The sequence below is a fragment of the Talaromyces atroroseus genome (genome assembly GCF_001907595.1).
Source record: "Talaromyces atroroseus strain IBT 11181 chromosome Unknown scaffold_10, whole genome shotgun sequence".
NCBI classification, from domain to species: domain Eukaryota; kingdom Fungi; phylum Ascomycota; class Eurotiomycetes; order Eurotiales; family Trichocomaceae; genus Talaromyces; species Talaromyces atroroseus.
Genome location: NW_017971442.1, coordinates 844,748 through 858,866, shown reverse-complemented (window position 1 = coordinate 858,866; position 14,119 = coordinate 844,748). Strand labels below are relative to the sequence as shown.

The 14,119-nt window shown below is 45.8% G+C and overlaps 3 protein-coding genes across 3 annotated transcripts; 1 reads left to right on the top strand and 2 right to left on the bottom strand.

Moving 5' to 3' along the window:
* Positions 1-361: 361 nt before the first annotated feature.
* UA08_07095 (hypothetical protein) lies at positions 362-1,976 on the bottom strand (the record flags this gene model as incomplete). The annotated part of the gene is made up of 4 exons (XM_020261999.1): positions 362-960; positions 1,007-1,668; positions 1,736-1,898; positions 1,961-1,976. 4 exons carry the CDS (start codon positions 1,974-1,976, stop codon positions 362-364), a joined length of 1,440 nt encoding a protein of 479 aa, XP_020117654.1.
* A 4,218-nt stretch (positions 1,977-6,194) lies between these two features.
* Positions 6,195-7,437, top strand: UA08_07094 (hypothetical protein; the record flags this gene model as incomplete). The annotated part of the gene is made up of 4 exons (XM_020261998.1): positions 6,195-6,198; positions 6,440-6,857; positions 6,931-7,026; positions 7,101-7,437. 4 exons carry the CDS (start codon positions 6,195-6,197, stop codon positions 7,435-7,437), a joined length of 855 nt encoding a protein of 284 aa, XP_020117653.1.
* Positions 7,438-11,928: 4,491 nt separating this feature from the next.
* UA08_07093 (hypothetical protein) lies at positions 11,929-13,799 on the bottom strand (the record flags this gene model as incomplete). The annotated part of the gene is made up of 3 exons (XM_020261997.1): positions 11,929-12,800; positions 12,855-13,308; positions 13,383-13,799. 3 exons carry the CDS (start codon positions 13,797-13,799, stop codon positions 11,929-11,931), a joined length of 1,743 nt encoding a protein of 580 aa, XP_020117652.1.
* Between the last annotated feature and the right edge of the window lie 320 nt (positions 13,800-14,119).

The following is a 14,119-nucleotide window of genomic DNA, read 5'->3' as shown; positions in this document are numbered from 1 at the left end:
TTTTCCCGTTTTTCTTATATTTGAAATGGATAAGTACTCAGCAGATATTATATATGGGAAAAGTTAGACTTATTTCACATGATAACTATTTTGACGACTTAGTGATTTGTTTATCAAGTAGCATATATGTCTTGAATTGAGTCTATAGTAGGAAAATAATATCTCAAGAAGATAGATGTCGATAAACCAAGTAAATCCTGTCAGTAAGGCAAACAGTTCAAATGAGACCAGCTCAAGCAAGTTCCAAGTCTAATTGTCATAACCCGGCATGTCGGCCAAGCTTGCTGTATTTAAAAGTAGCATTGCTCTTCTCGAAACAAAATAAAAAATTAAACAAAAAAATCCCACCAGCATCATGCTTTTATAGCGACAAGGAGTTAGCCTTTGCAACTTGGCCGTTCGCAAGGGCTTTGCGCTTTTCTCTCCAAACGCAAAAGGCGTACAAAACGGTTGTCACAACACCGACGATAGTCATGGACATTAAGACCCAGTATCCGGTTGTGTAATAAGGAGCATCCTTGGACAAGAATGCAAAAACGGCTACGATACCTCCCGCATTGCCAAAGCCGATGGTGAAACCGGAGCTGATGCTACGTTCGGCATGGCCATGGTTGTTCATTAAAATCCAACAAACAATCACGGCGCCAGCACCAAATGAACCCATAGTAACGAAAAAGATGCCGAGGTACTCCACAGAAAAGTTAGACTTTCCGTGCTTTGTCAGAAGCAGAGCGAGTCCAATAATAATTAGAATGTCTCCGAACAAAATGAAAGGGTAGCGAATGTTTGCGCGATCAGACCATACAGCCAATATGATAGCAAAGACAAAGGTCGCGGCAAAAGGTGGAACAGTATGCAGTTGGGTTTCTACAGTCGAATATCCTAGTGTCTGGATGATAGTAGCCGCGAAGTAGGAAAAGGCGTAGATGGGGACGACGATAGCTAGAGGCTTTTCGTTAGCTAAGTTGGATAGGCAGATTTCAAACGTCCAAAGGAGTTCACTCACTGAAGTACATGACGGCTCCAAGGTAGGCCTTCGGGTCGAGGAAATAGTTGATGTAGTCCTGTTTAGTAATGGCAACATTGTGCGACTCATCACTCTTGGTTTTGGCGACGACAAAAGCTTTCTCCTCCGGTGTCAACCAAGAGGCTTCCCTGGGGAAGTCACACGTGAAGAAAAAGGCAGCAATGCCAACGAGAATGGCGGCTATGCCCTCCAAAAGGAAGATCCATTGCCAAGATGCCAGGCCGCGCATGCCGTCCATTTTCGAGATTGCGGTTGCCAACAAACCACCGAAGGCACCGGCGAGGATGACGGATGACCAGTAGATAGTAAATCGCTTCTGGGATTCCTCACGCTTGTACCAGAAACTAATCAAGTAGAAACTTCCCGGGAAGACGCCAGCCTCGGCCAGACCGAGAAAGAAGCGAGTCGCGATCAGTCCGCCGTAAGACTTGACAAATGCCTGGCCTAACATGACGACTCCAAAGGCCACAATACATCCTGACAGCCACACGTGGGGATTCAATTTCTTGAGGAGAAGGTTGGAGGGGATCTCAAACAGGATATATGGAGCATAGAAAACCACCAGAGCGGTGTTGGCTCTGTTGCCGGTAAGATCTAAGTCGGTTTTGATGCCAAGCGTCAACGCATTAGAAATATTGACTCTGTTATTTGTATGAGCCTTAGAATCCCAAGCTATGTAACCCAGAACTGGGATTATGTATTACTTACCTGTCCAAAAATGCAACGAGATAGATCACGAAAAGCATCGGCATCACTCGCCAATCGATCTTGCGCAGCAGCTTAGCTTCATTGACAGTCGAGGTTGAGATGGCCTTGTCATCAACGCTGGGCGCGTCGAGACTTGGTGAGACAGCCTCGATATCGTCAGTTTCTTTTAACCCCACTGTCAGTGAGCGTGTCCGTATATGTGGGAGCGGCAATCGAAGGACTGACCTGCTATGTTCCCCATGGTGGTTATGAGAATAAGCTTTGAGGAGCAACTCGAGTGCTTGGAATGCAGCAGAGACGGGATTGCAAGGTGGCTGCCAAGGCCCTTTTCTACTTTTCTGCTCCGGAGGGGGCAGTGAGCACGTGAAAGGAAGCAGGCCGTTTTTAGCGAAAGAACTGCAGCTCCTATTTAAGCACGACGTGAGTGGTACAGAAGAGTTAGTTATGTAGTGAGACAAGCTACTATCGAGTGTTAAGTAGCTTAGCGGAGGACTAGTCCCTTGCCGCGAAGCGCGGGCCCTCACTCCCTTCCTTCTTTCCTTCCCTGCATCATGGTCTGGCCCATGCCGAGTCCGCTCCTTCCCTCAAGCATTGCTTACGCAAACAAGCCCGGGCAGGAGCGCGCTTTGAAGAGTTCCTTCCGCTGTGGGGGAGATTCTTTGCTAGTGCGGCTTGCTGCATGCGGCGCAGTGCCGCGTGAGCGCTCCTATTGGCTGTGTGCCCCGTTCTTTTGTGTTTGTACATTTTGGGCGTGCCGGGATCGGCCTGCGGAGATAAAGAGATGCGATTGCCGCTTGGGGAATAGCCCGCTCAGCAGCTCTTTTGCCATTGGCCGGACAGTTATGTTAGCGAACTCTGTTGCCAATGGATCGTCTAGCCTGAAAATTTGGGCAGCAAACAACCTTACTCTCACAGGGAGGCACTGCCACGAGGAGACAATATCTAATCAGATGGCGGAATAGCTACGTAACAGTCTATCCTTCATCACGTAGCAGATTGACTGGCTATTCATATGTCCTATGCCATATAAGTAAGCAACTCCATGGTCAGTGATCCGTAGTCAATATAACCAAAGGAAACCCAGACTATGATATGATGATGGCCCTGAGCCCAGGACCCATGCCTCGCGTGGTGTCTATAAATGTCTGGAGGAATCAAGCATTAACGCCACGAGATATGGCATGGCGTGGTCATTCACGCGTTAACTTTGGGAAAATTACAACTCTGATATTATATATGTCATATTCCGATATAGCCATGCATTTGCCTGCTTGTCAGAACGTGGCAACTACCTAGGTAAATCCGAGAATACCTTCGTAGGCGCAATGTTTTCAGCACCACGCCACCAAGGCAGTCCGAATTTCAACTTACTCAGCTAGTTACTTGCATAGTGTCAGCCGTTACAGAGGCTATCGAGGACCGTATTGAAGTTCCAGACCACGACCATCATAGCACCTATCTATGAAAACGACAACTCAGCGGCTGCATCTTAACAGGGTTATTGATTCGCGTCCTGTTGAGTATTTGTGTTAATCCATAGAGATGTGGGTAACACCGCCTAAAGAGGGGTTTAACGACGGCAAAAATCACCTCGCCGGGAAGATGCACGGCTGGTCTGGAAGCTAGTTAATTCTCGACTACTAGCACTCCCTGTATCATTGAGTTCGAGTCCACGATACATACTAATCCGGAGTCCGTCCGTATGGAGACAGAGTACATGTGATTTGATAGTTAACACAGAAATGAAGAATGAGATTTAGCTCGCCAACTAAAGCAATAGTAAAACCTACCGACAAGGAAGCAGCTCCTGTTGCGGGCGATCGTGATGGTAACATTCTAAAGTATGTATACGTAGCCATCGTAGCCCCGACGATCCTGATGCCGGAGGGCTAGTGTCAGGCACCATTGGTCAGGCGGAAGACTGGGTGGAGACATGGATATGTTGGAGACCCCGGAATGAATGTTAGCGCGGGACCAGTCTAGCCACATTGAGATTGGTCAAATACACTAGCGCTGTTTGCGACATCGCCGCCCGGAACTAGTTATGTATTATGACCAACTGCTGGAGGCGGGGCTAGGCACGGTCCGGTGTTGCTGCGACCCACCCTAAATTTTCCAGCTGACGGACTACTCCCCTTACTCCGCACTCACGCACTTGGTTATTGCCTACTATTGTCGCGCTGCATTGACAGTGATACTTAACCTCCATAACAGTTCTCCCTATTTCCATACTCGTACGTGATCGACTAGATTGTAAATTTCTATACCCAATACTAATTAACTAACTTACTAATGGCTGAATGGCTATTTGTCGGTCTTTTCCGCCAACAAGTTGTTTGCACGTTGCGGTCCGTGACGTTTAATACGGTATTCATAACATGTCAATACGTTACATCCGAAATCCGACAAATCATCACCAGCCCTCTGCGTCCTTCCCGCAGCCACGGTCCGCTCCTCCAGGTCGTTTGACAAGGCGTTGGATAATTATTACAAATTGTGGAGTAACTTACTAACTACACTTCGTATTGAACGACTATGGACTATCCCTTATCCTTCCATCCAGGGTATTGTTAGTTCCGCTAGTGACCTTACCATCGAATCCCTGTCAAGCCTAAGAGTTAGCTCAAAATCCCCGGGGAATTATGTGTCGGAAAAAGAAAAACCCCTTCCCTTCCGTTAATTCTTTTTCGTATGCTGATGATTTGGCCGGAATTTTTCCTAATCAATGTTTGCTTATTCTCTTAGCTTTGAGCTTTTAACCAAGTTGCTGAAATTGAGAAGAAGAATAAAAACACAAGGCGAAAGATCCAGAGCCTTCATTCCGGTGGGTCAACTGAAGTATATCGATAACGCTATTTCATGTTTCTGTTACTGCAGACAGAGATGAAGTTTAAGATTGTTGATCTTCATCGCCGATATTTGTATGTAAGTTAAATAATGACCATGATGAGCGTAGTCCTGTTTTAAACTACATTACAAAGTAATTTATAACTTTGTGGGTTCTCTCAACTCCGTAGTCCGTCATGGAGTCCCAGCTTTTAACCGAAGCATTCGCTGATCAGTGGGTGCCCGTAATATCATTATTGTTGGTTTTAGGCCATTTACCCTATTAGTTCCGTGGTCTTTAAAAATTGAAACCGGAAGGAGACATGGATCTTCAACAATAAATTTGGAAGTTATCACTAGTAGAGTGGTAAATCGAACTCAAATGACCATGAGCATACAAAGCTTTAGACGATATACGATAAAGACTAAATAGAGAACAATGGAGACACTTGCCGTTCTTCGTCTCAAGGGATTTTCATTCATTCTTCTTGGGTATACTTTTAAGTCTGAAACTATAGCCCTAGTCGAAAGCAAAATGGTCTTCTCCTGCCATTTCATTTTCCCAGGCCAAAATGACCATCATTGGCCTAACGGAGTAACCTTGAATGTGCGGGATATTTCCGCAACAATTAGGAGGTGGTCTAACGTTAAATGACAAGACCTCGAGCGCAGTGTCGGCTGTTGAGTTGAATTACCCTAGAGGCTAAGACAATCTAGGTAGTTGTATAGAGTAGGAAGAAAAGAACTGCTGTAGGCACACTAAGTGAATTCCTAGGTAGTTGGATGACAGGATCATCCTGTTTCGTATTCCGTACTGTATAATATATGCATGCACTCTGCAGTACGCCCGTTCACCCCGGCTCTTATCACAGCTTACTATGGTGATAGTCCCTCCTCTTAACGCAGCGCATTCTCCAGAGCTTTACTTGCCGATAGGGAAAAGAAACAGGACACTTTTTCCCGATGGTTATTACTCTCGAAAGCCAAAAATACTAGACAACAAACTTAACTCTCGGTCTTGTCTGTGCGCCGATAGACTATTGCCAACTACATCCGGTCAAGTCGGAACTGCTCAGTAGAGTCAGCACTATACTATCGCGGAATTGACCCTCAAAAATGTGGTAGATCTGGAACCATACCACTGGGACCTAGGAATCCTCTATTCTCCTATCCGATCACGGAAAAAGAAAAGAAAAAGAATCAAGGTTTACGTAAGGCTTGCCAGCAATCCGGGGTCGGCGACTTAGGAGTGTGGGTTGGTGCATATACAAAGAACGAGCATATCCAGCAAGTTGCTCTTTGTTGCGCTCAGATCTCATCACCTCCAACGTCGTTCTGGGAGAATTCGAAAATGGCGACTACATCAGCGACGACGTCAACGTTTGTTCCATATATCACTGCTCCGCCAGGAACGATGGTAAACTACTTCAATCCACCTTCACTTGCATATGAGACACATATCACGATTGGGATATCTATTTCCTTCGTGACTATATTCTTTGCTGCACGCTTATGGGCGCGAGCTGTAATCAAGAAGACTTGGCTTTTTGAAGACTGTATGTTCTTCTTATTCTGTCTCTTTTAAGTCACGTTCTAACCACCGTCTCAAACAAACAGGGCTCGTTTCAACAGCATGGGTGAGTCTTGAAGGCACTTGAAAAAAGAAATAAAGGGCTCCACTGACTATCGGTTTTCTCTTTTCTTTTTCGCTATGTAGTTGACAGCAGTAACATACGATGCGGTCATGGGAATCACCATGGCAAAACATGGAGGTCAACATGTTTGGGACATAACCGCAGCAGAGGCTCGAGAAGCGCTTTTTGTTCGTATATTCCATCCAGCACAATGACTACTCACATTTTACCTATATAAAATTAGCTGGCGGGCACCAATTGACAAAGACTCTCCTGCAGTGGTTCGACATTGCTTCCGTTATATACGGCCTTGCTATTTGCTTGACCAAGGTGTCCGTACTATGCCTTTACCGACGAGTGTTCTCACCAGTGAAATGGAGCGTCTTCGATAATATCATTATTGGACTGATAACCGTGATGATATGTTTTTACCTCAGCACAGATTTTGCAAAGATTTTCGAGTGTACACCGAGGGCGAGGATATGGGACAAAAGCGTACCAGGAACTTGCATTGACGAATCTGTTTTGCTTGATACGAGCGGCTTTTTCAACACGATAACCGACTTCATCATTCTGGTATTGCCGGTACATTCAGTTATAAAATTACAGCTCAGTCAGGTGAGAAAGCTGCTAGTTATTGCAGTTTTCACCTTTGGTCTCTGGTAAGTCTCTGCCATGAATTTTCCAACTTCATACATAAAACATGGACTCGCTCATTTCTTCTCTTCTTATCAGTGCCCCCGTGTTCAGCACCATCGGATTGGTCGTCCGGTTTAAAATCAGCGGCAGTCCAGACATTACCTGGAATCAGCCTGAAATTCTTCTTTGGGGGTGAGTCTATAGAGATTTAACATGTCAAATCGGGCCTATTGATATTATGAGGGTTCTAACAAAACTGCACACAGAGCTGCCGAAGTCACATCCGGTTTCCTTATTGTTTGCTTCCCCGAAATGTCCTTCCTAGTCAATCGACGATCTAGAAAGAGGAACTATCCACGCCGACCTACCATCGACATATCCTCTGGAACGGGGGGTGTCAACTCGCGCAACAAGGTGCGTAGCCATGGGGACGAATTGACATACTACGAACTTGACGATGATGTCGTGTATGGTGTCCGAGTTAGCCCATCTGGAAGTAACTTGAGATTACATGAACCGGCGCATGGCACGGTGCAGGTCCATCACGAGATTACGATTCAGTCAAGCAAAAAAGAGGAAATTATAACGGTGAATGGACAATGAAAAGCTATTTCTGGCTCTGGGTTCTGGGTTTGGGGCTTTTTTGGGTTACCTTCTTTTGATATTTTTTTTTAATATTCTCTTAGTTCTTGCCTAAAAGGCTCTTCAACATGTATTCTTTATTTTCTTTCTCTTTTCTTTGGTCATGGGTTTTTTCAGGACATTTTCTCTTACTAGATTCCAGACATTGGAATAGTTTTATACCTATATGGACAGTGCATTTCGGACCTGTCCTATGTAACCATTTTATGTATATATATATTCAATATAATCCTAGCATACAGAGTCTTTGCTTAGAATGTTACACAATACGGCACAAAGGAGACGTGCAAGCATCCAAGCAAGTAGACTTGGCCGGTCACAGTCTACTGGTTTCAGTGTAGCAGTCTTTCTACCTAGGTACAGTAACTCGCTAACTTATAGCTACGATCCTTTTGATAAGTCAGAGCCAAAAAGGTTAAGTTGACTATGACAAAACTGTGCTTCCGGATGTCTGCTTTATGCTAACCATCCGCAGATACCAGTCAATCGGGCCGATTTAGACAGTAAACTAGCCGCTGTGCCTATACTCCGTGCTCTCTTTCTTTATCTGTGTATTTTCCCGTGCCGTGGTCAAAGCAAGGGTATCTAACGGTCTCCACAATTGAGAAGACGGAGTACAAATTACGGAGATTGCGTGATTAGAGTGTCCTGGTGAGAGTAACGTTCAATGAGTAGCTATGTTAGATGCAAAATGGGGCCACAAGTTGTCTACCGAAATTGACACAACGGTGAAAATCACTCTGTTAGCAAAGTCTCGAAACGTTTGCAGCAGCAGGAGACTTCAGGAGTAAGAAAAAATTAAGGATAAATTTACCACCGCGACTACCAGAGCTGATTGCTAGCTTATTCACTCCGTTTTTGGGTGGAGCATTGCATGATCGACTAATGAAGATGGGATGATCAGAATTAGCGAAGCTTTTCACCATCGAATCCACTGGTGAGCTAACACCAACTAGTCAGCAAGTCATACCGTCAAGCATTCGGGTTGTTCAGCAATGGCTTAGCAAGAACTCGGGAGTCGGATGAGGTGATTGGAGCCATGTGCTCAGGGAGAACGGAGTGCTTCCTTTTGCAACGAAGATCCTTGTACGTTTAGCTAGCTACAGTGTACTACGTGCGCAAGGATTTACTATTGAAGATTCACAGTACTATCAAACTTTCATCCCATATAGGCATTCTGTTGGTTTAGCAGTCAATCCTGCCACCGCAAATTCAAAACCTTGTCTGTCTCAACTCTCGGTAGGCTTAGGAATGCATTGCATCAGCTCGGGCCATCCTTATGGAGCTGAGTCGCCTCCTAGCTTTCGGGAGCTCATTTTATATTTGCTTTTTCTCGGATTACAACAAGGCTGCAAGGTTATCAATATCCGTAACATTCATGCATGTCTCGAAACGATCATTGCCTAACAGCCGAAATCACCGATGAGAATTTTCTTGAGTACTCTCCGATAGATGTACTCGTGAGCTTTGAGAAGTTAATTGGTGCCGTGGCCTCGGGTTGGTTTTCATAGGTACACAGTAGACGGTCCTTCAGAACATTAAAGGGCCTACGCAGAGAACATTGATAGATAAGTTGATAGTCATCAGTCCGTATACGGAGTACACACTATCAAAACTAATAGAAGGTCCAGACTGAATTCCGGGTATGCGGTAGCTAGCGCAAGGTCCGGACTACATTATTTAGTAAGACGACGGAAGTTGAACGTCGTAAGATATGACGAATCATGTTTACTGTATGGAGTGGTTCAAAATGCACCTTGATACCTGGAATTTTAGTTGTTTGCTTTGACTTCTTGTCGACATGGCATCGTGCATGAATAGCACGTGTCGGTTTTTCCCGAGTTTGGTGGTCATACTCGGCATTCCGTACGGAGCACGCAAATCTATTGTCAATCTGTGAGCTGTGACTTGTAAGAGTGGGGTGCCCACCAGTATCCAGTGATGCACAGACTAGTTAGTTACAGGAATAATTGATTAGATAATATTGCTTTTCCCATGCTCTCAAAGCAGAGGGTCTGAACCAACTCACTACATACTTTCCCCTTTGTAAGGTTGTAGTGTTTGCTCATTTCTTTCAGGAATAAAGATCAAGGATCTAATAAAACCTGTGGACCCCTTCTTAGAAGGATTGTACTAAATTAGCGACGCATCAGGTTTTACTGCGCCGCATAGGTACGAGTACTCCGTACGCATATCCATTCTAGCCCTCCCATGGTCTTGTATATACCTTCGATTCGATCACTACATTCCGTAGAAGGTGCAGTTAGACACTACGTAGTGCGGCGTATGCAATATCTATACTTGCGAGATCGACGATGGTCCTACTCAGTGGCTTGCGGAGTTGCGCTTGACTATGAAAAGGGCTCGCAGCCATTCCGAAACAGTAAAGGCTCCGGGCGGCCCGTTCGAGGTTAACCTTATTTGGGAATTGGTGGTGATTACTTACCGGTTACCGTACTCATACGTGTTCTTGGGCTGTACGGGACTGGTAATAACGCTGCCATGTATCTTCGGTTTTATAATTAAGTACTCCGTACGAGCTATAAGCGTTATATCCAACATAACAAGCATGCTTGCGAAAGACGCGGATGAGAAAAGACGGAATACACCTACATGATGATACAACTTGGCGAGAACAGCAGTTAGCCTGCTTTATTATACAATAACAAGCTCTTCTAGAGTCAATACTTGAGGCACACAAGTACTTAGCCGAATGAAGTGCTTCCTTGCGGGTTACGATCGCTCATTCATCGTATTGGGAAATGACTTGCAAAATAGACCGTTTGAACACTGACAGAGACAGCGATAGGCATACCTAGGCAATATGGCCATTCCACTGACCACCAGTGTGATGTTCAAGTTTAACGCACATGCTTTGTCGTCAACACTCCCGAAGTACTCCGTGCTCTTTATCCATCTTTAAAACAATGAAAACTGACTTATACCTTTTGTTCATCATACGTTACGCTAGTCTTGGGCAAAGAATGCACGTGTCCACAAGTATAATAAAACCATTATCCATGCTAGCTTCAGTCATCCTATGTAAATCTTTTTACTGAGTGGCTCAGACATCCTACTTAGACAGGGTGCAAATGAAGCTTCCTGCAAGCGAGCTAGTTAGTTATACTAAACCTCATGGGTTTACCTAAGAAGCTGTTGGACTGTAAACGCCGATAGCTAACCCTCCTATCGACATAAGTTGGGTTGCATTTTATATTGAGAACACGAAGCATTGTTCTCGGCCGGGCCGCAAACTACCCATAACACATGAGCAGTTTTAAGTATGTTGGTTTATACCAAGCGATTGATTGGCTACTTGAACACATTGACAAGTGATTTAGTAGTATATCTAAGGCGCTATGATACTTTGACGTCTGCTTCCTGTGTCGTTGCTGTGTTAGTTCTAGGGGCGAAAAATTCCAGAAGAGCAACCTAAATAGCTCCCTAGCTGCTTGAAAGCTTCTATGTCGTATCGCAACGCGTAATCACCTTCCTAAATGTGGTTAGCAGCCTTGGAAGTTGTTTATGCTGAATGGATGTTGCTGACGAAATCAGACATGTCGTTTGTTAGTTGTGGTTATCCATTTATCCTTATCATCCTCCTTATACCTATCTTGAGCCTCAGATACGTAAAACATAAAAATTTATATTTAAATTTTGTTGTGTAAATCATAACGAAAAGAGATTTGGTGATCTCATATATATGCATCAATCAAGTCAAACACACGTTGCTTTATGTAGCAAAGTAGATTCGTAGCATCTAAAGCTCAGTGGATACATCGATTCAAAGCAGTGCCAAAGAATATGATTAAGGTCACTAGGCTAAGAGATGCTTCAACTATCTGGGCACATTCAAGTATATACCTACCTACGTAGTTATGGGACCTATGTATACCTTTCTAGAAGTTAGGTGCCTCAGACATACAAGTATGCAAGCTTATATATCGTGCAACCACCCGCTGGCTGAAAGAAGACCAATAAATGATAGCTATCGCTCTCTGTATAGTTCAACGAACCTAGGTGGATTATGACAATCTGCAGCTGAAGGTTTAGATGCTGCGAGAGCACCAGGAAAGGGACAACCTAAGTATTTAAGTTGCAGGAGTTCCAAGATCATGCTGGGATATACAGGTATATCAAAGACCTGCCAATGTGCCTACCTAGACAAACAACAGAGGGAATATCATGATAAGTTGAAGAGTTACGAAGTTACGATGCAGGTGATTGCGAGTCTAGAGTTCCTACTACTTGGGGTTTCTACGTAGACAAGTGCTGAGGGCTTCAATTTGGTTATCTTTTATATTCAAGATGCTAGATATATGGTACTGCGTGATAGAGAAAAAAGAAACAAACGGAACGGTGATAATCGGTGAATAAAATGCTAGAACCGGTGACTAACAGAAGCCACTTAGGCTACTATACAAGTAGAAAGGTCAAATGTGAAGTGAAGGATTAGAATGTGCTGGTCGCGAGTCGACTTGCTGCATTTCTCGCATCAAGCCTGTCATCGTCGTCTTCTTCCTCTGCTATGGAGCCAACTCCACTTACAGCTCGAGTCCGTCCACTACCAGCACCGTCCCCATTGACACCATCATCCGATGGTATGGGTACAACAACTGTGCTACTGCTTAAATTTCGATTGAGGCTATCATTTCGACGAGGAACACCGCTCCATGCATCGCCCTTGGGACCCTGGCTCGACGCCAAACTGGCTCGGCGGACTGCTGGGTGAGACTCGCGCCCAAGACGACTGAGGCCACCAGAAGAATCAATTGCTCGGATATCAGCTCGTACACTCTCCAGTAAAGCCAGTGTCCTGCGTTCAGCATCGATTTCCCGGAGTGTATATTCGCGAAGACTTCCTAAAACATCCGCAGTTGTTCGACCGAACCAACGTCGTGATTCTAGCAACAAATTCGACGTCACTCTCTGTGTCTTCTTTGTAAGGTATGTTTCATGCCCAAGAGCCTCATCCAGAGAGCTAAGCGCTTCATCCACTTTATCTGAGCGTACCGACGAGCTGCCTTTCAGACGGTCTGCGGCAGCACGCTTGCTGCGAGCCGCCTGTTGTGCCTGAATCAATTCCCGGAGGAGAATATGTCGGTTCGTCAAAGTTTCCTTGACAATAAAAGCGTCGGAAGAGTGGTACTCCAGTGGGTCTCCTAGAGTAGTCGCTTCTGCTGTGGCTTGTGCAGCATGGTAGTCACCAGCCGTCTGGATGACTCGCCCAAGCTTGCGATAGGCGTTCCCTAACCCGACGTGTGTCTCTTGCACATGCATATGTCCAAGTTTGACACCAAGATCAGACTCTGCAAGACCAAGTCCTGTGACGTATATTTATCAGAAACCAGATTTTTATAAAACATAGAAAGACATACCTCTTCGGGCTTTTACAACACGATCCACTTTTTGGCTAGCATCAAGTGAATGAAGATAAAACAGCTTCACAATTGGGCGCGCGTTTTGTAGCTCAGGAGTGTCGTCGGGGGGCGGCGCAAATTGTTTAATGACCTTGCGGCGAACTCCAGTCGCTGGCTGCCTCATACGGACAACAGGGCTATAGCCGAAATCGCTTTCCACAAAGAGAACAATTTCATCGTCATGCACGAGGACGTCGTTGCCGAATACATAATTCAGCCATCTTTGCATTGAAGCCTTGACGCGGATCTCATCTTCGTCGGTCCCGGCACCAGCGGGAGTGAGAGGAGGAGGCACAGCGGGTACAATTGCTTCAGGATTTGAAGATATCAGGTGCTCGGAGAGCTTGACAAACTCCGAATGGGTGCGGCGAATATCTCGGTATTGGGTCGTGCGGAATTTGGGTATATTGGTCTGGGAAACAATCAGTTGGTACCTGCTCTGCAAATATAAAAGTTTCAAGTATCCGGGCGAGTGTATCATCATACGTATACATCGAAGCGAAGAATAGGGTCCTTTTTGCCTGTCCTCTCAAGGCCCGTTATCTTGCCCTGTAGGCGGTATGCCGGAGCAGGCGGTCTTGCGTTTTGTCGAGCCCCGGTTTGGTAGCGAGCAGGCCCCTCAGTTCGCCTCTGCTGTTGGGCCGGCTGCTGGGCATATTCATGCTCGTTTGCTGGGGCGCTCCGAGGAGAAGGTTCCGATACTGCGACCTGGCCGTTCCCCGCATTGGGTTCGGCGTGGTGGTTATCGTCGAAAAGCGCCTGGCTCGGAGGCAAGGGCGTAGAAGGGACATCAGAACTACTATTCCCGGCGGCACCGAAGGTGTCTCTATCAGCACGTGGAGAGTCCCAGGGGGACGGGCCCGTTGGATCTGCGGGATCGTGTGCTATCGAGGAGTAATCCATTGCGTAGACGTTGCCGAACCCAGTGCACCGCCAGACGTGCCTAGTGCGGTGGACTCAGTTGGCAGCAAGGACTGAAAGCGTCAGGCTGGGTCGAGATGGATGGATGAATGGCAGGTCGATGAGGCTTGCGCAGGGAGTAGGCAGTAGCGTTGATGTCGTTCTTGGTGGCTGCTTTAGAATGACATCGTTCGGCGCGGTGGATACGCGGCGAGGCATGTGATTCGCCAATGCTTGCTCTCCCTTCCTGACCTCAAAATTTCCGACGCTCGACAAACATCAGCTCTCGAAAGTCATAACGGGCTATTTCGCCATCCAAAACA